Below are 27,360 nucleotides of genomic sequence, written 5' to 3'. Positions count from 1 at the left end.
TCCACGTGTATTTATGTTGATGTTGAGATCAGCTGAACGTAGCGGAGCATCGTAAAACACTTCATTCAAACTCTCACCTAAACCGTCGTCGTTACTCTTTCCAAAAATCACCAGTATGCTTTGGTCCAACTCAACTGTAATTGCACCAAGCTTAATGTGAAAAAATGCCGAATCTACAGTTTAACTGCAACTGAGATCCTGAAGTCAAAATGTAGGAAAAGCTCCTGAGTTTGTATAAACATTCATTGAAAGGTGCTGAAAGAAGACACGAGGCTCTGATGGGATTCATCCATCAAGTTTTAAAAGACATGAGTGTGATTTCAGAGAGAGGATCATAAAAACAGGAACTTTAGTGGCTCTTACCTGGCCGTAGTCTGTGGCAAAGGCAACAACACCTCCAGAGCACGAGGACACGGTGCTGGGAAGGTACTGCTCATCCTCCCGTAACCACACACGGTCACCCTGCAGGAAAGGAAAACATATATATGAGTTTTACTTGACCAGGATGATCCAAGGTGGGCAGAGTTTACCACACAATCACATCAGAAAAAACGTTGAAATGCCGACTGATTTAACAGACACAGAAACTGGATGTTCTAAAGGAAGGACAGTCCTGGACCAAATGACTTATTTTTTGCAAAGTAAAAACAGGGGTTCTAAAACGGCCCAGAAAGAAACCACAAAAAAAAAGACCAAGGCACGTCACCTGTAAAATATGATAAACTTAAAATGTATATTTATTGTAGCATCTGATGCGCTTCCATCATGAAGTTGTTTTCCATCACGGACAGATCATTGATGTTCATGTTCATGATGTGTGAGTTTGAGGTCATGTAATGCTATACTCTGCACTGTGCTAATGGCACAAGAAGCTGTATTAGCCTCCGTGTGTTGTTACCATGGCATTACCGTGACATTGACCTTTCTCTAAACCAATCGGAGGAGACCTCGGCCGTCGATGAGGCACGGAAACCTCTGTGCGGTGTCGGGTTTCAGAGTATCCGTACCTGCAGCCACCCGGGAGGCCCGTAAAACCTGCATGTTTATTGATGCTTCTTAGTGAGCGACAGCGGAGCAGAGTCAGAAAACACTTCCATACCCGTTGACCTGTTGAGTTTACAGCTCCTGGTTGCTACAACGTCTCCCTCCAGCTAACAGCTGCATATTTCATCACCGCTGCTCTGCTGTGTTTGTGCAGAATTAGAAGGGAATTTGGGGAATTCAGGAAGAAAGTCTTAACTGTATGTTTGGAGGTTTGCATCTTGGTCTTTTTTTATATTTGTTGGCTTTGGATGTGACCACAGTACCAAAACAGTGACAGCATAGCCATCCTCCAGGTTTTGCCTCCCACTTGCACGATTACTGAAGATTATACTGACGGTATTCAGTGGTCAATTCAGGCTAGTAGCACCAAACTCTCCCCTCGTTGAAATACGACTGAGCCGAAGAACCGAGGGGCCCTCCAAGTGGATTCCCTCTTAATCGCATAGCCACATGTGCCGCTGTTCGTTAGCATGACGAGCTAATGCTAATGGGAAAAACAAACTTTAAACACTTTTTGTGAGACGCCCCTCCTCCTCCTCCTCCTCCTCCTCTTTCTGAACCAGGCATCTGAACGACCTTTGACCCACAGGCTCTCATTCTGACAGAGCTGTCCTGGTGTGGTGTGGAGAGGGAGGGGGGGGCACCTGTTAACGGATGAATGGATGGAGAGTAAAACACACACACACACACACACACACACACACACACACGGTAAAGCTCAGGTCTGCAGTGTCAGCAGTGGATCAGAGGGGAGCTGTGTGTTGTTCTAAACCCTCAGCTGTCCTCTCTGAAGAGGGAAAAGGTCCCGGGATGTCCTGGGACGGTCTGAGGAAGCTCATAAACAAACTCTTCAAATCTTTTGATCGCGACTTTGTGACATAAAGTCTGACACAGAAATGACTCGTCGTCTTCTACTTTGTTAATGTGCAAATTCTAAAAGAAAGCTTCATCATGTGGGGCACAAAAATGATCTGGGATCGTCTGTGAGATTCTTGTTTTCATTTATTTTCTATTTAGTCTCCATTTTTGTTACGAATGTTGGTGGTTTCTGCACTTCCTTTAGACTTTGTGGCTGAACCGCAGAGGGTCAGACCTACAAACGCAAAAGTCTGTCACTGAGTGATGAAGTTACACGATTGGCTGGCCGAGCGTTGGAGTTTCCTCATTGGCCGTTGCTCTTTCAAAATGAAAAGAAGGGGCAACAGCCAAGCATCCAGGAAGAGCACCGGTCGACAATCCCAACTTTCGTAGTGGCCAAATGGCGGTACTGTAACTTCCGTGTCCGTCACGTGATGCCATTTGGCCCAAAAAGATATTTTCCCATAGACTTACATTGGGAAAGAGAGACGTCTGTAACTCAGAGGATCATTGTTTTTGAGGTGAAACAACTTCCCAGAAAGTACCAAGAGACGGACTAACACGTCGTTGCTTTTAGACTTTTCATTGATTTTATATTTTAAATGATTTATTAATTTAAGTAAAAGACACACAGAAAAGGTGACTGTGGTGTTGTCGGTGGCTGACGTCCGTCTCTTTGATGCTCCACAGAGGAACCGAACAAAGGAAGATGTTCCATTGTGACGTGCACAAAGAGGAGGCGTGTGCTGTTTACCAGCCCAGACCGTATGGACATTCCTGATGTGCACCACCGGAGGAATCTGATGCTCGGATCAAGAAAAGAGAGGGGTCTCCCTCCTCCCACCAGCACACTTTACAAGGCTCAAGACCCCCCCAACACACACACACACACACACACACACACACACACTCTAAAACACACATCCATGTTCTTTGTGGGCAGCGTGTGCCGCCCGCCTTCTCTCCGCTGAGGGGAGAGAAAGAGGCATCCGACAGTGGCACACTATCTTATTGTGTTTTCCCTCCCTCCCTCCCTTAATCCACTCCTTCTCCCCTCCATCCCTCCTTCCCTCCCTCCCTCCCTCCCCTCTTCACACACATTGACCCACAGAGCTACTAGCCCATTTCTAAACTAGGGCTCTGAGCCAGAAGCCCCGTGCTTCACCTCGTCTCCCTCATTCATCACCACTGATTGCCTGAACTCTGAACATCAAAGATCTCTAGTTTCCGACGGACCGAAGAAAATGAAAACTCGAGGTGCATTTCTCTGTTAGTGGATAAAAAAAACACTCTAAAAAAAAAAATAAGCAAAAAAAGCAAAGAGAACTAGAAGAACCCTGTGAAAAATAATGCTTGTATCCGCTCCAAAATGTAATGGCATCTTCCTTGGCCTGTGCTACACCCTTCCACCAAGTTTCATGGTAATCAGACTAGTAGTTTCTTCCGTAATCCTGCTGACAAATAAACCAACAAACCAAACTGAAAACAGAACCTCCTCGGTGGACGTGACTAGAGAGAGTCAATATACCTCCCTCAAGGCAACACAATGCCAACAGAAAATGTTTAGAAACTTTAAATCTGATCTGACATAATGCAGGCAAGCTAATGGCGGAGATGAATTTTTAGAGAAAACCGATATCCTGACTGGGGAAGATTAGGGGGAATTGTGCAAAATCTCAAGTTCACTTAAATCCATCATGTTGCTGCAGCACCAACGATAAGTTAAATGCATGCTTGGAACCTCGACCGAGATGGTACCCAAAAAAGTACCGGGTACCATCCACAACTTTTGCTAATGGAAACGCAAAAATAACCATTGAACTAACAAACTGAATTGAACTGGACTGCTTGGTGGAAACGAGGCTATTGTGGTGCAACCGGATACAGATCTGCACCACAAATGAATAATTAGCCAATGTCTTAGTCAATGACGTAATGTCATGAGATTTTATTCTACAAACTATCAGATGGGACAAACAGACCGGAGCCAAAACATAAATCCTCTGTATGCTCCAAACAAACGAGTTTATATTAATCACAACACAGTGACGTTTAAGGCGGCCTGTAGACGTGGTTGTTGGGGTGAAGAGGCGGTTGTCATAGAGACGCGATGAATTGTACAAATGGGGATAACGACACATTTTTGAACGTTCTCTTCTCGAAATATTTATGGTGTTGGACTGATTGTTTCGAAGAATGAAAATTGAGAGTTTTATAGAACAGTTTAAACGCTTCCTTCATTCACTGTAAAGCGTGATTGTTGGATTTTCTATTTTAAATTTAGAAACAGTCAGGCGCTGCACTGCCACATTCTGCAGTCAGAAAGGAGGTTTCAGACGTTGTTAGACAATCTAAGCAGCATTTGAAGCATACTGAGGCTGTGGTTTATTAATGTTATTCAGTCTAATCTCCCCTCCAGTAATGCCATGAATGTTTGAGATTCCCCAACGTTGACTTCCACTGTGCCGAAAAAGGCTCCACAAACAAACACCGTGATATTCTAGAAATTTCACGAACCACCAGGAATCACATAGATCAGCTTTCATGGACTCAAAACGTGACGAAACCTCGCTCGACACAAAACCAACAACTTTCAAATTAAGAAGGAAAAATAATCCAGGACTGCTCTGATGTGGTTTTTCTACCGAAGCGGAGACATGAAAGGAAGCTGGAAGCCTCAGCCGAGCTAATGTCAACACATGAGCAGTGAGACGCTAAAGAGTCTGGACAGGGACTGGGAGCTGTGGATCAAGGACCCAGCTGTTGCACCAGCGAGACCTCTGAGCCTCCATCAACTATCTCACACAGCAGAGACAGAGTGTGACCTACATCAACAGGTCGGATTGTTAAAGTGGGAACGAAGCTGTTGGGGGAATTAAAAGCCAGCATCTCACTGTAAAAAAAAAAAATAGTCTAGACAGACTGCATCATTAAAATGTTTGGATTTAGTGAGGAAATGAGATGGCTTTATACTGATTTTGCTTTCTTGGTTATGTCAGCAATCATTTTGTGAGAGATGTCATGGTCTAGGAAATATTTTAACAATGAAGAACATCCTGCACCAACACTGAAACCCTACATTAATAAAGTCAAAGTCATCCATAGCTGAAATTAAAGGTCCAGACACACCAAGCCAACGGTTGGCCGTCGGACAGCGGGGTCGTCGGCAATCATCTGTCGGTCTAGTTTTTGCGTTGTGTCCCGTAGGGATGTCATGAGAACCGATACTTCGGTACCAAGTCGATGCCAAAATTCTAAAAACGTGACGTACTCGTTTTCTACAGTACCTATGGTACCGTACGACGCCTGCAGGGTCCGAAACACACAGACACACAACAGCGCCATGCAGCAGCGAGATCCAGAGATGCAGAGATCCTTCATGTTCGAGAAGAGGATTCACTCGTGGTGGAAAAAACTGAACTGAACAAACTGAATTTCTATCTCTTGTTGCTTCTTGCTAAACCTCTGAAAAGTGGTGTTTTTTTTTTATTGAACTCTGGACTCTGTATTTCCGGTGAATGTTATTGGGACTTGCATTTGATTATCCACTTTGATCCACTTTGTTTGAACCGATCAAACAGCATCCAATCAAGTTTCAGGAGAAAACCATGAAGAATTAACGTTACGTTACTGAGCTCCAGTTGGATTCAGTTACTCTGCTGTTAAAATGACGTTACATCTGGTGAAGAGCGCATACGGCTTGTTTAGGACACCAGACCTGAGTTGGGACTTGAGTCACAGACTTGAGACTTACTTGTGACTTGCAAATCAATGACTTGGTCCCACCTCTGGTAGCCTTTACCCAGTGAGTGGATTTTCTATCGTCATAACTGTTCATGCTGGTTGATGAACTTGGAACCTGCTGCTGTTTACCGTCTATAAAATGAGGTTTTAGTCCTTTCTGATCCATAAGAGTTGGAGTTCTGCTTATCCACCACTGGATAACATCCTTGCACATCAAGTCAGCCACATGTGTCCAGAGAGACGCCTGGTTCTGGCCTTTATCTCGATCCTGACACCTCCTCCCGGGCCAGAAACCAAAACACCAACACAAACCTCCCGCCCTGAAAGCACTGGGGGGAAAACCGAGGCAGTGACCCTTCCCCTGCTTGTATTTTCCCTCCGTAACCTCGACATGTGTGGCTAATGCTCTCTCTGCGGGGAGGCGGGGGGGGGGAGAGCTGGTAAAACGAGGATCTGTGGCGGTGGGAGCGTTCGTACGCCGTCGGGGTTGGAAATGAGCAGCTGTCTCGTTTGAGAGATTCCTCTTCCTCTCCCATAACAAACAGAGTCCTGTGTTCGACCACAGCCATCCTCTCTATCGGAGCCTTCAATGGGAGAGCCTGTGAGCACTAAAACTGTGACTCAACACTACTGCCGGTATGTTCTCCGAGAGATGATGCATTGCTGCTCTTGCAAACAGCTGGCACTATTTGCTGCAGTCTGTATTTATTCTTGAGCCTCTGGTGAGGACAGCAGGCTCAAGTTTACAGACAAAACCGTGCAGAACATTTGGAGGCGACGAACGAGACGGCAGAAGTCCAGTTGTTTGTACTGAGTGTGTGAACACCGTGTTGCCACTGCTGAACTTTGACTTCGTCTACACCGGCAGCACATCAGCAACAGCTGCAGTCCTCCATCAGCGGCTAAACACCGGATCAGTTCAGCGACAGTCCTGCTCCGACTGATCTCAGAATAGAGTCAACACTACAAGCAAAAATTGCGAGTCAAGTGCGAACCATTACTGCGCCCGATTCAGATTCAGTTTCAGACAACTTTATTGATCTCAAGAAGGACAATTCATTCACAGCTTACCTCATCAGCCCAGATCAGTAAAACTGACAAACAGAGGTCAGTAAAGGACAGCAGATAAGTTAATAAAATATAATAAATAGCAATAAAATAGATAAAAAGAGAAAACAAATAGATAATAAATAGACATTGTTACATGATTTGTCATGTAAGGGAACTGTCATTAAAAGTCTCACGTGAAAAGACTCCCGTCTTGAGTTTAATAACCTGATAGCAGAAGGAATTAAAGAGTTGGAGTAACGGTTAGTTCTCCTCAGAGGTGCCTGATAACGGCGGCCTGAAGGCATCAATGAGAACTCATGAGACAGAACATGAAGATGGTTGGCTGATAAGATTCTTAGTCTTCTTTACCACCTGATTCTCCCAGAGGGAACACAAGCCTCTTTGTTGGACTGCAGTAATCTTGGAGCAAACCTTAACGATGCTATAGAGGCTGTTTTTGTCCTTAATGGTGAAGCCACTGAACCAACAAGTAAAAGAAAAGATTAAAAGTTAGCAATAAAAGTTACTTAAGATCCTCTCACTGACATTAAAAGAGTTCAAAGAAGACAACCTTTTTTTGAAAGGATGCAAACAAAAAAATATCATTACATCTTTGTTGAAATAATGAGCCGTTTACTCTACATGTTACAGTCCAGGTTTGTCTGCAGCTCTCGATCAAGTTCCAAAAGTTGGCATCAACTTCTGGTCAGATTAGTAGTTCGGATTTACTTCTTCTTTGATCAGCTAGTTCCTGATTAAAATCCCAGTTTTGTCTTATTCATTCACAATGATTGTACAGCTGTTTAGACACCATTTAACATTTGAGAACTATGAAAACAGGGAGGTATCAAGAAGAAGCTTCAGTGTTGGAAGTGAAACTCGTACACTAGATTCCAGGGTTGCCCCCCTTCTGAGTCGATTAGTCGACTAATCGGTCGTTTTCTTCTTAGTCGACTAAGATTTATTTTTCTTTATGCTTTTTTCATGCTGAATGATTTCTTTCCAAGAGACTTATGAGCTCATCTCGGGTAAACACCAGATATAAAGTGGTGCTTTTTTGTCATTCTTTGTGGAGAAACTCAGTTTCACAGATCCGTCGATTATTCGACTTAGAATTTCTTTGGTTTGAGGACAGCCATACTAGATTCAAAATATGTCAAACGATAGCACCTCTAGTTGTACCATGTAATGTATCAGTAGATACTATGAAATTGTCCCAACAGTCTCCACCAATCACGTCCTTGTGGGTAAAAGTTCACCCCCCCACTTGCAGAGCAGCAGGTTCTCAACTCTCAACTCAGCCGAGTGGAACAGATTATCTTCTCCATGTTTGTACAAGCCCCACATGCTCATCACGCCGTCGCCCTCAAACAAGGCTGACAAGAAAAGACGGGTCTGTTAATGGCAGATAAAAAGAGCGTCACGCAGCACTTTCAAAACCACCAGTTCCAAAAGGTGAACAGCGGATCAGAAGCGTCGTGTCACGCACCGTTTATCTCGTGTTTGAAAGGCTAAACGGCACCCCTTTTTTTTTTTATCTCGACTATCTGAGAGCAGGTGTGCTCGGCGTTTCTCTTTGACCCGCGGGGCCTTGAAACCTCATTCATGTGATTTCAAAAACACTCAGCTATCAAAGAGGAATTATTCTACGTCTGCGTTGCTGCAAAAACTCACTCTCTGAGAGGCCTTTAATGTCCATCTACTAACAACAGCAGCCGGCTATAAGGCCGCTCATTCATCGACCAGACTGGCAGGCGTTTGCAAAACAGATGCAGAGCAAACACAGACGCCTTTATTACGTCCTCAGTCCTGCAGGTACTGATGCATTTCCATTGTTGGAGTCACACTACCAGTGTAACAGTAATAGTTTCAGGCCCTTTGCTTTGCTTTGCCGTTGGGAGATAAGCCAGGGACGTCTGATTAGATGGATTAATTATTAACTTTTAGAGGGAACTGCTCTTTATGACCGAGGTTAAAGTGAGTAACCGTCTCTCTTCACATGCTTGTGTGTGTTTTTGAATTTGTCTGGCTCTCCTCCAGCCAATAGAGAGCAAGACAGACAGATTTCAAAATAAAAGCTAGAGACTGAGCCCTTCACATTTCCCAGCTGTTGCAGGACAAATCTTACATCCAATTGTTGAAGACAAAAAACAGCAAAAGAATTTGGGTCTTGAGGGTAAAGAAAAGTGTTGAGCGTGCTCCCCTGTGATGACAGTGAGTGACAACACAATAGAGACAACGCACACACACACACACACACACACACACACACACACACGCACACACACACACACACACACCAGTGTGTAGTGGGAAGCTGCTGTCTGGGAAAACGCAGCCAGGAGGAAGTCTACGAGCGCAAACTGACCTTGAACCTTCACCAGTGTGCAGCGCAGACCAATCAACTCGCAAAAAGCCCTTTGTGGAGAACCAATCAACGCGAGGTCAGAGGCAGAGGTTATTTAGGTTTGAATGACTGGACACACAAAGAGCGAGAGAGAGCAGGGGATTGTGGGAACTGATTAGGTTGCCGTGTTGACTTTTGGAAAGAAGTCTGAGAAAATGGCCTCGCGATGACTCACACACACACACACACACACACACACACACACACACACCAAAATAAACAATCATACGTGATTAAAGTGTGTCAGTGTGAACCCATCTCTCACTCACACTGTATGAACGAACACACAGCTGCACACACATCAGTATACAAACATGAATAAACATGCATGCATTCACGATCACATGCAATCAGATTAATAAACACAGTCATGCATCAATTACATGCGCAAACAAGCAAATCGTACAAACATTAATTTACGCTGGTTATGTTGTTACGTTATTATCTGAACACTAACTATGATCTTTTTTCTAACCTTAACTAGTGTAAATTGCATTTCTGCAAGCATGATACGAAGCGGATATGAAACGTATTTATGAAACATAGTTCTAGTTTAAAAAACGTCGACGTCCAACGTATCCTTGGTTTGCAGAATTGTACAATGGATACGTGAGGCTGATGTTGCGCGCACATAGATATCATGACGGGAAAAAATTTCATTTTCTCTGAATGAAAAAACGACAGCGCACGAAGAAAAAGCTCCTGTGGGTGAAGTCATCCTTGTCAAGTGGACTGATGGCGCCTGAAACTCTGCCGACCGGCTCCTCTACCGGGTGAGAGAGCGAGGAGTCCAGTGCGCCATTCGTCTGCGTGCGGGCCATGGATGCGTGCTCGCGCTGCAGAGGGCGGAGCTGGCAAGCTGGCGCACGTCTGGTGAGTGAACCGGAGTAACGTTTAACATTTCTTTACTAATAAAAGTGCTAAAAAACACTTTCATATAACGTTTGTCGTCCTTAAATACAAGGTAAGTTAGTAACGATACAATCGATTTCATATCGATATATGTCTCCCGTGAAGGACAACTTGCTGAGTATCTATCGATGTAGTTGGATCGTAGGAATATAAATCAATACATCGATGTAGTAGATGAATCTTTACACCCCTACTTAAGTCATTAGGATTCCTCCTCTGGGGATCATGAATGTCTGAACACAGTTTCATGGCTATCAAGTGGAGTCAAGATATATTGAAGTCTCTTCAGATCCCATATTCAGTGTTTGAACGGTTTAGTCGGCTCTCATTATGTTGATTGTGGACATGTGTAACCTACTTTCTCTTAAAGTGTAACTTGCTTTAATGTTCTTCCATCAATGGGTCTGTAAAAGCAGCTCTTTTCTGCTCTTATCTCTGGTTATCTTTAGGAACCAAATTCTTCTGTAATCCGTTTAGGACTGAAGTCCACATAACTGAGTTAGAGGAAAGACTTCTGAGCCTGACGTACGTTTGTTTTTGCTTTAAAGGAAAATGATTGCTGGAGTTGTAGGAGGAGGGAGGTTAAATCTTCTTTGCGAGCCTTAACATGAAAACCCCCCCAGTAAATGTAGCTGGATCTATAGAATACACACACATCATCTGTCATAATAACTGCTGCCTTCACTTCAGCTCCCCTTATTGAGTTTCCAGACCTTAATACCCCTTAATTAGATGTTAGATACCACTTAACCACCCGGCTCAGTGAGCAGTGCCACACATTATTCTACTCTAAGCGTCTGGAATTCATTCATTCATACATGACGTGTAACTTCGTCAGAGGGCCGACAAGGTTTTTTTCCAAACTTTAATCTGGACTAACGGAGACTGGTGGCTGATGGTTTTTGTCAAAAATCCAAATACCAGAGGGAGATTAGATCATATATACATGTGTGTATGTTGTCTGGAAAACATCTGGATCTATAGAGCCGAACGTACATGTTTATTTAGAGGGTTTAAAAGATAAATACATAATTAAGCTGACAAGCCTGAACAGTGAAATGAAATTGAATCATTACGTCAGACAAAACCTCCACTATTTGTTTTCTTAGTTACAGTTTGTTTGACATTATTAAATTAGGCCGGTAAGTTTTTTAGTCTCCTACTACTTTTTCATATGATCATATCATCATAATAGGATTCCACTGAAAGAGTACAACATTAACATTCATAAAGAAGCCTTTGCGTGTTACTTTATTAACTACAAACCATTCATTTAATCCACCATGTGAACTTGTAAAGATTTAAAGTAATAATCTGTGAGATTTACATTTAAATAAATGTCTGTAAAGTCACACAGTGGTGACTGAGCCTATGGCCCACTGATGACAGCATTTGCAGTACTACGAACATTCCCAGGAAACATCCCAAGCGGCACACAGTTAGTGACGTATTTCAATCGTCCAGCAGTGGTGCTAGCGTTGCGAGAAAACGGTTACTATGGCCGAACAAACAGAAAAGAGCGATGAATGCCAACTGCCACCTGACTGACATCACACAGGCAACACGGTTTGGATCTCTGAGAAGTGAGATCCAAAAAACACACCGGTAATTACCGCTTATCACCAGAGGTGTCGCCAAAACGAACGAAACAGAAATCTTCGAGATCGTAACTTTAAAATTAATGAAATAATAAATCAACTTTATATTTTCTGCATCGTGTGGTACTACAGTTATGATCAACAAACATTTTAAGAAGTCGCGTGGTGCTGCATTCAAGGACAACACAACCAAACACAACACACCAGCACAGGTTTGGCATTGATAAACTCTGCTGGTTGGTTATCACATCCAGAAAACAAACAAACACTGTAAAAAGAACATCCTAGAACACGAAAACTAAAAGTTTGGGGCCCGCGAGAAAGAAAAAAATATATTGCATGCTTTAGCAAAATGGTCAGCAGCAATGTAAAATATATGAAATATTCAGCCGAGACATGCAAAGCTACGAGTGTTGGCCTTTAAATGTGAACAAAAGTGATCTGAGTTCTCATGAAGACACAAACAAACCATCCCCGACATCCAAATGATTTCAGCATGTTGGCTTGAAGAAAATGCTTCACAACAGAGCATTGGAAATTACAAAGAGGGGCAAATTTACCCTTCAAAATGTCAGGAAGAAGAAAGATTTAACACACCAGAAGCCATTATCCGTCCCGTCTGCGGCCGCTTGATGTGGCAGCGGAACAACGGAGCCCAATCACGGCCTGATCACACCCACTGGGCTTGTAAGTGAAACACAGAAAAAGCCCAAATTCCTGCTTTTCTGATGGGGGAATGAATGCTGTTAGCTTGTAGGGGATTAAATGAAACCATATGTGAGGCAGGAGTTCTGCAGCCACATCCGGCCGACAGAAGCCTCCCTCTGAATATTTCTTCATAATCCAGAAAAAGGATTTATTAAACCATGCTGAAGGTCTATTTTGGATCATTTCTGATGCTGAAACTTATTCAGGATGGAAGCCGTCTCTCCTGTAAGAAGCCTTTGTCAGAGTGACTCAGTGCATTGTGGGAGAGAGGAAGCCAGTGGTTGGTTGGTTGGTTGCAGAGGCCGTTACCGGGGCAACTGATGATGATGGAGAAAGGAGGGCTGTGTTTATCGCACTCAAAAACACGCCAACAGACTAAAGGCACAGACATAAATACAGTAAATCTGCACACACACACAAACACGATCTGTGACTAATTGCTACCACATGAACATGTAGAGCGGCAGCCAATCAGACGCTTTGAGGAGTTGCTGACTGGAGTTTTAAATAGTTCAGTTCATGAGCTGCAATAATCTGACGAATGGCTTCATTCTGAGTCTGACAGTATCTGGATGAAGCTGCTTGTTTATTGAACTATTGCATGTACATAGACAGGAAGTCCCGCCCCTTCCAGCGGACCACCATGTACCACCAATAGTTTTATTGTCTAAACCTAAAGAAGTTGTAGTTTTATTGTCTAAACCTAAAGAAGTGTTAGTTTTGTTGCCTAAACCTAAAGAAGTTGTAGTTTTATTGCCTAAACTTAAAGAAGTTGTAGTTTTGTTGCCTAAACCTAAAGAAGTTGAAGTTTTATTGCCTAAACTTAAAGAAGTTATAGTTTTATTGTCTAAACCTACAGAAGTTGTAGTTTTATTTTCTAAAACTAAAGAAGTTGTAGTTTTATTTTCTAAACCTAAAGAAGTTGAAGTTTTATTGCCTAAACTTAAAGAAGTTGTAGTTTTATTGTCTAAACCTAAAGAAGTTGCAGTTTTGTTGTCTTAACCTAAAGAAGTTGTAGTTTTGTTGCCTAAACCTAAAGAAGTTGCAGTTTTATTGTCTAAACCTAAAGAAGTTGTAGTTTTATTGTCTAAACCTAAAGAAGTTGTAGTTTTATTGCCTAAACCTAAAGAAGTTGTAGTTTTATTGTCTAAACCTAAAGAAGTTGTAGTTTTGTTGCCTAAACCTAAAGAAGTTGTAGTTTTATTGTCTAAACCTAAAGAAGTTGTAGTTTTGTTGCCTAAACTTAAAGAAGCCTTTTTGTTTGTGTTCAAAACGTGATGTTTCGTTCAGTTTCACAACGTGCTAGAACGTGTTGCTTTTAAGTTTCACTTTTACAACGTAGTAGGCTGAGTAGGCTCCTAATGACCCACCTCTATGGTGCTTATAGCGACTGATAACACCTATTTATGGCCTGATAAAAGTCGAATCGGGTTGTTTTCTGGTAATTCAATAGATATACAGTCTATATGAAATAACCACATGGCAAAGCCTATTTTTGTTAAACTCCTGTGTTAAATTAAATACTCGACAAATTAAAAGTACTTTCTCATTTTAAGAACTGGAGTGCAAAATGAACATAACAGTTTTAAGTGAAACTAGAAGTGCACTCAGAGAGCGCAGACCTCCGTCAAGGCAGGTTTCATGTACGTTGCTGAACTGCTGAAACTGGATTTGTTTGAACTAAATTTAACTCACCGCAGTAAAGAGAGCTGACCCACTACGGCAGGAAACCTGAAATTAAAATAATAAATTACAGCGAAACCGAATGTCTCTCTTTCAAAAACACAGAAAATATTTAGCTAATCACTTCGGTTACTGCATTCAACCACCGAACAGTTTTAGTGCCAACGGTCGAACCAAAACCACAAATGACACCGGAGATTAGGGACAGATGTCAGAGCAGTAAAGACAGATCCACCATATGAAATCCATATCACAAAGATTCACCACACAACGCGTACAACCTGCAGCTTTTTCAGGCAGAGTGTTTTTACCAGACACAAAGGGACACAAGGGGAAGATGTGAGGTGAAGTTCACAGCAGATCCTGACAGACAGTGAAGAGCTGACGGCCTGCCAACAGGCTCCAGGAGCGCTGCTTTATCTTGACGTAGAAATTACAGAAGTGACTGCACTCGTTCATAAAGCATCACTCACAAGCATCAGCTAAAATGCCTTAAATTGTTTTTTTTCTTGAGAGTCAGAAACACATAAAGAAAGAGAAAAACTGGAAGCTTAAAAATGGGCAAAAGGAAATGTGTTTAGTAGAATTCATCCAGAGCTTTCAGCCTTTCCCCCGACCACAGGATCAAACTTTTAACAAGCTTCCCTCTGCTTACAGTTGCTCCTGGGTTCTTATTCTACCGATGATGACTTCAACATTAGCTCAGAGGCTCCGTGGTTGGAATATATTTAAGAGCCCAGACTCAACTTTAGAGATGGTCAACATATAGTGTGTGGTGCGTTTCCTCTCAGCCCGGACAGAACTGCTTTAAACACATACGGTGACACCTTGTTGCCACGGGATGATTCAAATTGACCCTTTTTTCTGTCTGTTGCTATACTGTGTTTTAAGTTCCTTGAATGTAATGTAAACTATGTCTGTGACGTTGCACCATATGACCGTTCATTTGTGTATTTCTAAAGAGTAAAGTAGAGAAGAAGTAAAGAATACAGCAACATATGTTTGACACAAATGTAACACAGTATAACCGCAGCTTTTAAATAAAACACCAGCTCACAACCCACTCAACAACACACCTAACACCTGGTGGGTTTGAATTATTAACAAAGCTATTGTCAGGAAGGGTCAAAGGTCACGTCACTCGGCGCGGTCTGGTGTTTGAGAGTGGGCGGCAGCAGAGGTGTCGACCGGAGGCTCCGACAGGAAGCAGCTGCTCGTCGGCGGACCGGCGGTGATCAGGTTATCAGGAAAAGAGACCTGATGAAGAGGCGTCCACCAGGTGATGAAGGGGACACTGACTCCAAAAGGACGGCACTTTTCAGGAGATGGCAGGTTGATTAAAGAGCCAGTAGAACCAGATTACAAATGTTTTATGAAACCATTTCAGCCGTAAAACAAATGGGAGGACAACACTTTCCCACGCTGCGTTCTGAAAACTTCAGAGACATCGAGTTGAGGGAGATGAAGCTCTCAGTGTCCTCCTCAGCTGCTTTGTGGATAATTAAAAGGCATGTTAGTCGTGGATCTGGAGAGCAGCTGTAGGGTGGATCCGTGCGAGTTTGCAGCTGACTCGAGAGAGAGAGACTTGGACGACAATCAAACCGCCAGGGGAAAAACACAAGGCAGACTGAGAACAAGAAATCCGACAGAAAGCACTGCAGCAGAGGAGAGTCAGCAAACACAGCAGCTCTGGACTCTGGACGGGACGCTCTCATTGTTTACATGTTAAATATGTTTGGGACTGTTTGTCTAAAACAGGAACCTCTAGTCTAAAGTATGAGGTCTAACCTTCAGCAAATGACAACTTCTCAACTGTTGATGAAATAAAGAGAAGGAGGATTTTTTATGCAAGATAATATTCAACTTATGAAGCTCTCAGCAAACCAAAACAGAGCTGCTACACCACATATTTAATAAACACATTCGTTATTTAACCTCTTCACAACGAGCCAGTACGACATGGTTGTTACCGATGGATTCTTTAGGTTTTCTAGTTTCATATGATACCAGTATCTTCACTCTAGATATAAAACTGAGCCGCTACAACCTACAAATCTCAAGTTCTTCCCCCTGAGTCCAGGTGACTTTATTCTACATTAGCAGCTATAACCAGAAGCACGGGGGACTCCCTCCTGCGGTGTGTAACTACTGCTCTAATGACAGTTTTCTCTCCGCCCGGCGCCGTCATTATCACCGCTGGAACTTTCTCATCTCACTTCTCTGCAGGCGAACGCCGTTCAACAGGTAGTTTTCTACCTCTGACACCAAGTCACAACGTGTCAACACACAACTCACTGACGTGCCTCAATGAAGGAAGTGACGGGACATTTGGTATCTTTTCTATATCCATATCGTCCCTACTGCTTGTCAGGGTCAGTTAAAAACCTTCTGAAACAGCACCTGTCCAGGAACAGACTCCCAGACAACATGTTTTTATTAATGCAGAAATGTGTTGCTGAACACCCAGTCCCTTTTTTCAATAAATCTAGTTGCTCAATTGTCCATAAACTGGCTCGTGGCCTTCTGTGTCTGAACATGTCTGATTCAAGTTTTTCTGGATGAATCTGTAGGATTTGGTGGTGACACCTGGCTGAGTCAACGGGGCGTGTGAGGTTGGTTTCACCGTCCTGCAGCCGCAGAGTCTCAACCGGCGGACTCTGACCCCAAAACCAGGGAATCAGTCTGAACAAGGAGGTGTTATTAATCACTGTTGTTTATTCCTCCATGTGACTGCAAGTAATGTTAACATCAAGACGTCTTGATTGAAGGTTTTCAGATGATTTGACTTTATTCTCGTAATGTGACTTTTTTATCTTGTAAAGTTATGACTTTATTCTCGTAATATTCTGACTTTATCCTGGAAATCTCAGATGTTTTTTCCCCTCAATGTGGCCCTAATACTGCGTAGTACATTTGCACTTTGGCCCTCACTGCATTACACTTACATACTATATACTTAGACTATAAACTGTGTTACCTTCATCACAACGATCAAATGTTTTGCGGCTCCAGACAGATTATTATTATTTTTTTGTGTCTAAAATGGCTCTTTTGATAGGAAAGGTTGCTGACCCCTGGTCTAAATTAAAACAATGAAAATTATAAAGCAATGAAAAAGGGACACACTTCAGACTCCATATCATAATGATGTTATTTTACTGTAGAGCCTCCGTGAATCTTTCTGTCATCCACAGTGTGGACCCGACGGCCGGTGAGCAAACACTCGCCCTCTTTCAGCGTTCCCTCAACAAACCGACCTCCACATATTTATTTACCGGAGCTATGAATTCCTGATGACAGCAGACGTTTGTTTCGCTGAAGATGAGTCACCGTGTCTCGTTAACTATTCAACAGCTCTCATTATGTTGTTCTGGTAAACTCGCCGTACGCCGATGACACCGTGGTGTGTTAATGAGGCCGGTGTTTATGACTCAGCCGTGTGTTCACTATTCAGTGTAGATTAGACTTTGAAACGGGTCAATCCCTCACGACATGAAATTGTTCCATTTCCTACTTTGGTGCTGTCACATGAGCGGCACGTCTTTACATCTGAATGGACATAAATGTGTGTGTCACTGCTCAGTAACACATTGACACCATTTATGACGTTCCCTTGAGAAGACTTTGAGTGTGTGAGTAAATATATGAATGTGTAATTACAGGCTGAACATAATCAAACAAACAATGTGCAATGACTCAATTCATAAAGAGAAAACAGAGTTTAACATGTCTTTAAGGTCAGACGTGGAAATGCTGGAATGTCGCGACTCCCCCCTGAATATCTGAGAGAGGCGGGTGAGTTTGGTCGTGAGAGGAGGCCGATGGAGGAAACAGGTGTTTGTGTTTATAGCTGAGACCTGGCTGTTTCTTAAGGATTGTTAACACGCTCTACTTACTGCCGGCTACGTGCTGTAAAACACAGCAGACCTGCAGCTCAATGGAGAAAACAGGGCAGCGACGCTGCAGCATTTATATGTTGGATTCTTCTATCGGATGGAATGAAAATACTCCTGTACCACATGCACCTTCTTTTATAAAAGCTGTGGACCATTTCAGCCGCCTTTTACAGACCTGAATATGTCGTAACTGGTCGACAAGACGGTCCTGTTACAAAGCCAAATTTGCAACTTTTGCATGACTTTAAGGCCCTGTGTCTACACATATACACATATTTTTATAAAACAAATATTTCCCCCTCCATTTAAAAATAAAAATCTGTCCAGACGACCTTCGTTTTACAAAATATCTCTGTCCACAATCAACAAAACAAAATCTGCACCTTAAAAGGCGTTTTCAAAAATATCCGTTTTTGTGACCCAAAACTCCGTTTGGACGTAGAGGAAAATATCTGTTTTTAAAAATACCTGCACGTGCAGACAGGACCTAAGTTGCACCTTAGAAGTGTCATTTTTTGGCTGCACCTGCACCCGAGGTTCAAGGTTGATTTCTGACTCCAGAGGAGCGCTGCCAGATGTTCAACCCGGTATCACTCCAAAGTGTGTTATAGACCCGCCTCAACACCAGAGGATAGCATGGTGTCGGTGTCACATTTTGCCTATTACACACCTTTATGAAGGTGCAGTATCAGCAGGGGTCCAACAAAACCACTCACTTAGGTTTAGGCAGCAACACCACTTAGTTAGGTATCGGAAAAGCATCATGGTTGGGCTTAAAAGAAAAACCTAAACTAAGTAAAATACGCAACATCTGTATGGAAAACACGTTACAAACGTGACTAGCGTAACTTACAAAACAAAACACCGTTCTCCTGGTTGAAAGTCCTGGGTTTGTTGAACCCATCCATCTCCCCACCCACCCAGAACAAAAACAGTTTGAAGTTTGTGTTTGAGCTGATCTAAGACGGTCACACTGTGACCTTTTACACTTTTTCTCAAACTGCAGAGCTCTTCGTTTTCTTTGAATTGGCTGGTTATTTCATCATTAGTGCCAGCACCCGGTCGGTCGCTGGCCCGGCTACAGACGACCGAGAGGATGGTCCCGTTTCAAGACGGCCACATGAAACAACAAAGGGGGTAAAAACAAACTCTGAGACATTTTTAACCCCCCGACTAGAACATAAACACACGTATCCTGTGCATGCGAGAAAGATGAACGTGTTCAAAAGAGATTTGAAGAAGCCCTTTGAAAACAAACAGCTTTGAAGTGAAGAAATTCTAACTTGCTTTTTCCTGTCTGGACTCATGTCTTTGGTCGACCGCCTTCCTGCTTTTCAGGTGGAATATTTTTATCCCGTTGGCGGGCATTTGTGGTTCATATTCATATCTGTTAGGGTTAGAGAAGGCCAGTGTGGATCCTAAACCATGTGGGATGATCCAGGTAAAGAAAAGGACTGATAAAAACAATCGTGTCCATCACAAAACCAACTTGTGATGTGGTTTGTGAGTAGACAGTCAGAGCAGCTTGCAGGTGAGACAGTAGCAGCAGAGCGTTGAATGCAGTCGACTCACCCGGCTGACTAAAAGTACAAATAAATACTCTTTTCTCTTTTGTGTTTTTTTCCTGAATGAGGAGGCGCTTTCAAGCTGTTTTTGGTTTATAGAACAAAGCAGACAGTGAATCCCACAAGCCCAGGCTGTAATCTCAGTTATGCTTGCTGGGCAGCTTCCTTGTTTTCTCATCACCGAGTCAAACATGCAACATCCACAGAAAAAGGCAACAGGGTTTTTGTCTGACATTTTTAGTCAGGGGCCTCTGTAACCTAAAAATGGAACCGGTTAGTTTTTGTTTTAAAAAGGGAGAGACTGGGATGTTTAGCCATGGTTGCTTTTTTATTTGACCTTTTGGAGGTGACACGTCCGTCAGCAGGACGGCATCAAACCTGAGGATACGTTGCAATGAAAATAACTGATTCCATTTAGGTGTTTAATGGCGTTGTCACACCTGTAGTTGGTTTGCTTTGCTCCAAATCAGGGACCGAATTGTTAACGTGCTGCACATTGCCTCGAGTTTGGTTTGTGTTCACACGGCAGCATTTACAAGCGGACAAAAAATTTGGTGGCAAAGAAACGGCCCTCTCTCTTTTGTAGTAATGTTGTCTGGTGTCTGGTGTCGACGTGCACAACGCTGCTCTCAGCGCTGCTCGCTACCGGAGCTGGTTTAATCCAAAGAGGCGCAATGCTTTCTCCAGTTGGCCCGGATCGAGGTCGGATAATGTTCTCACCACAAACGAAGCGTACCGAACCGTAGCGCAGCTCGTTTGGGACCGAATCGAGAGACCACCCCTTCAAGGAGGTCTCGGTTCGCTTGTTTTGGTGCTGCACCCGAGTGTGATTGCCGCGTTCACACCTGCCCAAACGAAGCGCACCGAGAGGTTAAACGCTCCAGGGTTAGATCCAACCCAACTAAACAAGGCAGGTGTGAATCAGCCCCTCCCACTGAGCAGCACCTCTCTAACACAAGAGACCGGCTGCACCATCATCACTGTTGTTTATCCCATCACAGAATCTCTGAATATCATCAGCCTTTATGTGTCTTCTACTTCTGCTCATAAACACACAGATTCTACTTTCCAGATTCCATGAAGCCAGACCACAGGAAATCCAGCCTTGATTAAATAAAGTCACGCTATTTATTCCTGTCCGAGAGCTATTAGTCAAAGGAAGATCGATGCCGGGACATCTGAACGATGAAGTGTGGAGTCTTTATTTTTTATTAAAAGGGGAGAACAGTTCAGAGATAGGGGCGATACGGGATCTTAAATCAAGGTTGTAACCTTTAAACCAGATCAGAAAGTCACAGAGAACTGCATGCAGTGAGAGAAGTTTGTGATTAGGCAAATGTCCTGTCTGTGATTCATTAGTCACCACAACCATGCGTGAAGAAGAGCGATTCGTCTCCGCCGCCGTCTGAAGCAAACGAGCCAAATCAAACTCACATGAAGAGAGGAATTCTGAATCCAAAGAAAGAAAGAGAGAAGGTTTGCAGAGACTCTGCAGCATCGGGATCAACGAAGAACAAACTGGACTCAGACCGGTTTCCACCACTAAAGACCACTTAAAGCCCATAAAGAGGGGGGGGAGAGGTAATGACCAAACCCCCCTCGCTAAAGCCCACCTGACCTACTTTCTTCTGCTCCGTGTGTGTGTGTGTGTGCGTGTGTGTGTGTGCGTGTGTGTGTGTGCGTGTGTGTGTGTGTGTGTGTGTGTTCGTCAAAGTCAGCATGTGTACGAGAGATATTGTTTGTACAAGTGTGTGAAAGCAAGAGTGAAAAAGTGTGTGTGCACATACAGCTACATGCATTAAGTGACTGTTGAGGAGGTGTTCATGGAGGATATTGTGTGTGTGTGTGTGTGTGTGTGTGTGTGTGTGTGTGTGTGTGTGTGTGTGTGTGTGTATGTGTGTGTGTTACAGGCTGGCAGCTGAGGCCAGAGCCGCCATGTGTTGCCCAGCTGTGGTCGGCTGCCGTTCGGTTCTGCAGACTCGTAGCGGAGGCAACGGGCAGAATATAAATACTGTCTTCCTCCTCTCTGCCTTTCTTCTGGGACAAACAACAGACGCCTCGTTGTGCAGTTTTACCCTGAGAAACACACTGTGTGGCTGATTAAAGCCGTATTTCACTGTGACCTGAAAGCGTTTAAAGGTGGGGGAAAGTGGTGGCACATGTAAGTCAGGACTGGGTCTTGGTTCAAGTCTGGTTCTTTAACTTTTAAGTTGAATTTGGATGAAATCAAACCTTATTTTTAACACTATTTATGGTCAGCATTTTTTCAGCAATTTAGCCATTCAATTTTCATCGTTAGTGGCGGAGTCCGCCGTTCCCGTGTGGGATTCAAATTATCTATACACATGAGGTCAATTTGATCTCATTGCTCTTCGAACGGCGAGTTTCATTAAATTACAACTGATGCAAGCGGAACATTTCCTTCTGCTGTTGCTTCACAATAAAAGCCATGAGACATGAGGGTGGCTTTTATTGTGAAGGAGTCACAGGAAACAGGTGGCGAGATCATTGTTTTCTTAACCTCTCTGCTCAGAGCTGACACTTCCTGTAACTGCTTCACAACTACAGCTTTACACCAAGCCCCCCAGGAAGACCGCCGGTCGTTGATGAGACCCAGACCGAGGCTGGAGCGTCGAGCCGCGACGACGGCGTGACGTTGGAAACCCTTGACCGTACAATGTGACCGAGCGGACGCTACTGCGCATGTTCCACGTGCCCAAAGATCCGAGTGCTTTTCCAGACGGAAGTCGAGCCGTTTAGGCTTCATGCTCCACTGAGCAACTTTCATAGGAATGAATGAGTTTATTCTGAACGAGTTTATTCTGAACGAGTTTATTCTGGCTCGTATGCTCAGGTTTAGTGTGAGAAAGGCCGATGATCCCGGGACACGCTTTTAACTTCCTCTAATGACTTTATGGCTTTTTTTTGGAAAAGTGTCAAGTCACTGAGTGCACTCTCGAAGACGGTCTAATAACTCTGGTGGCTTGGCTGTAGGAGACGTGGGTTAAGTGGCGAGGCGAGGGTGGAATTAGAGGAGAATTACTCTGCAGTGCATGTGTACACAAACTGGAAGGGTCTGTTTAACCAGAGGAGACCCCGAAGTGTTTAAAACACCATATTTCACACAGTCTAATGAGGAAATTAGCCTCCGAGACGCACTTAATGATACACGTTTCAAAAAGAGAGGTCAGAGGTGATGTCACTAAAACAGTTCAGTGCTGGAACAGTCCAACAGTTTCCTTTAAGACATGAAAACAAGCTGTGGTTCAAGCTGTAGAAGGACGGTCCAGCGCTAAATGCTGGATTGATTGGTGATTTAAGAGTCATTTGAACTAGCTAAAAGGCGTCCCGAGTTTAAGCCAGCAACAACAACAAACTGTTTATTGATCCGTCGGCGCTCTTCACACCACAGAGGGATGACAACGGGCCAGACGCCGACTAAATGGCGACTAATTAACGGCGTCGCTGTAAATCAGACTTGATTGAGAAAAAAGTTGCGCCTGAATTATTATGTTTCCTTCCATGCTTGAATCGAGAGATTACACTGAGGAGTTGGTCTCCAGTCTGAGTATCACAGGAGACAAACGCTGACTCAGATCACTAAGGAGACATCTAGACGGGCTGGATTTGTCAATAATCAATAGAACAGTCACTATGCATTTCATCAATCATACTTGACAACAACATAAACACAGACAGCCACAGCTGGACACATGAGACACAACTGATTCTCAATCATGGGTACATGAAATTAAAATTGTAGAAAATACAGGGAGAATATCCACAAATAAGTCATGAAATAAGAAGAAGAAGAAGAAGGAAAAAAAATAATAATAATAAAGAAATATAATAATAATAATAATAATGACAATAATGAATACAAAAAACAACAATAATAATAATAATAATAACAATAATAATAATGAATACAAAATAAATAAATATAATAATAATAATAATAATAATAATAATAATGAATACAAAATAAATAAATAATAATAATAACAATAATAATAATAATAACAATGTATACAAAATAAATAAATAAAATAATAATAATAATAATAATGAATACAAAATAAATAATAATAATGACAATAATGAATAAATAATAAAAAAAGGAAAAAGAAGATACTACTTCTTTCTACTCAGAGATTACTGTAGTGGGTTTCTCAAAAAATTACAAAAATGGATTAGATTAGATTTTTGACATCTAGGTTACTTATAAGTAGGGCTGTAAATCTAAAGTTTCTTCGGACGACAGTCTGATATTTGCTGATATCACAAAGTCTGCCACGATACGTTTTAGATTCGATTCAATTCAGGATCCTGCGATCGATGTGAGACGAAATCATCAGGTATATAAAAAGCAGCTAAAATATGATTTGACATTTCATTACTGTGCTCTTCCAGACATTTAAATGAAAAACAATCTATTCTTTTTAATAAAAAGAATAAATATAAAGTGGGAATTTCACAATAAAAGGCGATATTTTCACTTTGCATCGATGCTATTGGATCGTTGATCACTGAATCGATGTATTGTTACACCTCGGGCTGGGTAATATATCGATATTACATTGATATTGTGATACGAGACTAGATATCGTCTTATATTTTGTATATCTTAGTATTGTAATCTGGTTTTAAAGGCTGCGTTACAGACGTCCAAACTTTGTTGCCACCTCTCTTCCTACAACCCAAAGACACAACAACACATAAACATGTAATTCCAAAAGTTCTCTTGATCATTTAAACTTCAGTAAGTCTTAATGGACTTCATGAATGAAGAATGACTCTCTGATGTCTGCAGTGAGGAGACATCACTCCACGCTGCACAGAAAAAAATCAATCAGCTCATTAAGTCAGATAATGACCTGACTTTTTCCTGCTTCCTGTAAAGCAGCCAGAGTCAAACTATAGTCTGATGAACCACGGAGCGCTCGGAGGAGTCCTGAGAGGAGAAGACCTGCACTCTCTCTCTCTCTCTCTCTCTTAGGACTACACCATCGCATGAGAAGCAGCTAATTGCTGGAAATGGATGTTTGGTTTTTCGGGTTGTGCCCGGCCAGCATTTGTTGTGTTGTTTTATGTTGTGTGTGTGTTTGTGTGGACGGGGCTTTCCAGGAAGGTGCTGTCAACAGAGTCCAGATCAGATAACCCTCCTCCTCTTCCTCCTCCTCCTCATCCTCCTCCCTCCCAGATCTGATCACAAACACAACTGGATGTATCGGAGAGAATAACCAATGTTTGTAAGTTAGCAAATTAAGATTTTTAGGTTGTTGTAGCGGCTCAGTTTTTAAAGGTAGAGTGAAGATTTGGTATCATATGAAACTAGAAAACCTGATGAATCCATCGGTACCAACCATGTCATACTAGCTCGTCATGAAGGAGGATAAATAACGCTCCAAACTTACGCTACATTTTGGCGAGGAAAAACTGTCATGGCCATTTTTCCCTTGACCTCTGACCTCCAGATCAGTGAATGAAAGTGGGTTCTATGTGTACCCACGAGTCTCCCCTTTACAGACATGCCCACTTTATGATAATCACATGCAGTTTGGGGCAAGTCATAGTCAAGTCAGCACACTGACACACTGACAGCTGTTGTTGCCTGTTGGGCTGCAGTTTGCCATGTTATGATTTGAGCATATTGTGTTATGCTAAATGCAGTACCTGTGAGGGTTTCTGGACAATATCTGTCATTGTTTTGTGTTCTTAATTGATTTCCAATAATAAATATATACAAACATTTGCATGAAGAAAGCATATTTTGTCCACTTCCATGTTGATAAGAGTATTAAATACTTGACATATCTCCCTTTAAGGTACATTTTGAACAGATAAAAAATGTATGATTAATTTGCAATTAAATATTTTAATAGATTCACAGCCCTAATAAATAGAGCAGTAAAGATAGAGAGTAAGAATAGATTAAATTAAATTAAATAAGAGGTATATGCAACTCTAAGAGTAGAAACGATGTAGAAAGAATGATAAAAGAGTAATTAAAGACAAAGTTACAACATCGCCGAACAGCTGCCTTTAGACATGCTGTATGTTTGCCTGTAAAGACGGTTACTGTAGTTGAGCCCGTCTAGGGAATGGAAAAAAGCCAAACAGCTTCCATCCTGCAGGTGTTTCCATTAAATCATTACAGTGGTTTGTGGGCCAGGTGTGTGTGTGTATGTGTGTGTGTGTGTGCGTGTGTGTGTGTGTGTATCATGAATAAACTGCCCTCAGGCATGTGTGTGAATCGTACTACAACCTCTGTAGTCAGGTGTGTTTTGTAGTCAGGTGTGACAGAAACCCAGACCCCGATGTGTGCAGGTGAGAACACGCAGATCATGTCCTGGTGACACCTGTCCTCCGTCCTGCAGGACTCTCCGGGGAATCCCAGATACAGGCTTGTTTTGGTTTCAGTTATTTGGAACTTTTTTATTCTTTGCTTTTGATTTCTTGTATATATACAGTATGTTGTATATATTTTATCACTTGAAACAATTAGTCGATTGACATAAAAGTATTTGCCAACAAGTTTTACAATTAATTATTTAAGTCATTTATTAAGCAAACATGTAAAAACCTTTCCAGCTTCTCAAATGTGAGGATCTGCTGTTTTCTCCTGTTTTATAAACAGCTGTGGACGGAAGAATGTTTGAGTTTTTCAGACAGTTAGTCTGACACATTTGCAGATGACACCCTGTTCTCTAAGAAACTATGATGGACATTTCTTTACCATTCTTGGACATTTTATAGACTAAACAATGAAACGATTAATTGGAAAAACAGTCGTCAGATTAAGTGACGATAAAATGATGAACGATGAACTATTGCAGATTCTTTTTTACTTGTATTAGTTGTTTTTCTTATCATGTGGTGATCGCTTAGTGGCAGCAGAAGGAGATCTAAATAAAGAATACTCTAAAGAAAGAAATATGAATAAAGGATCAAACTTTGCATTCTAAAACCAGAGAAACATTGATCTGAATCTTGGCCCACAGACTGAGCAGCAGCAGGTCCGACACGACCCGGATCAAAACACTCGTCTTCCTGCAGCAGAGCGACACCTCGTCGGTGAAGATAAATCAAAACCGGATCCAGAAACCTCATTCCTGGTTTTAATTGACCATTTCAGCAGCGGGGTGGGGGGACGACCACGACGCAGCGGGACGCTGAGGGATTAGTGTCAGGAGAACGTCTCAGACAGAAATATTACCTCTGCAGCCAGCGGACCGAGAAATGAGCTCTGAGCTATCAGGCAGCGGTTTGAAGGTTTCCCTGTTACTGCAGAGCTGTACAGTAAGTACAGTATGTGGTCGGGTGAACGCGTCACATACAGGAGGAGTGACGGATTTAACATCAGCTTAATGTTCGATCTGCTTTATGACACAGTGACGTGGGAGGTCATACAGAGGTCAGGTGTAAAGGTGTATGAATGCCACGATAATGCGCGAGACGTTTAGCGTGCATGAAGAACACCTTTCTTGATTTCTGCGTGTCATTTGTACGCCATGTATCCTGTACTCACTGCGATGTAAACTCATCCGCATATAAATGCTACGGTAAGAGTTAGTGACGTAGTATAAAAAGCAAGAACGACCACTTATGGCTGGCCGGCGGGGAGGTGGATGGGTCCAACAAACACAGGACTTCTAACCAGGAAAGCTGACCGGTGTTTTGTTTTGTAAGTTACATCAGAGACGCTTTTTGTTGACGTTTGTGACGTGTTTTCCGTAGTTGGGTTAGGTTGTTTCCGTACATATTTTACTTAGTTTACGTACTTATTTTAAGCCCAACCATGACGTTTTCCCGTACCTTAATAACTAAGTGGTTTTCTTGCTTAAACCTAACTGCTGATGTTTGCGTGGAGCGCAAATAGTAGCGTATAAATG

The 27,360-nt window shown here is 42.6% G+C and overlaps 1 protein-coding gene across 1 annotated transcript in view; it reads right to left on the bottom strand.

Annotated features, from left to right (window-relative positions):
• The window catches only part of myo10 (myosin X), a 130,932-nt gene that overhangs the window by 92,573 nt on the left and 10,999 nt on the right, over nucleotides 1-27,360 (bottom strand). The window contains exon 2 of the mRNA XM_074650010.1: nucleotides 364-462. Coding sequence (XP_074506111.1) covers nucleotides 364-462 — 99 coding nt within the window. The remainder of the gene's footprint in view (nucleotides 1-363; nucleotides 463-27,360) is intronic.

The sequence above is a fragment of the Sebastes fasciatus genome, chromosome 11 (assembly GCF_043250625.1).
Source record: "Sebastes fasciatus isolate fSebFas1 chromosome 11, fSebFas1.pri, whole genome shotgun sequence".
NCBI classification, from domain to species: Eukaryota; Metazoa; Chordata; class Actinopteri; order Perciformes; family Sebastidae; genus Sebastes; species Sebastes fasciatus.
Note: the sequence above shows the minus strand (reverse complement) of the source record. Positions and strands in the feature narration are given on the sequence as shown.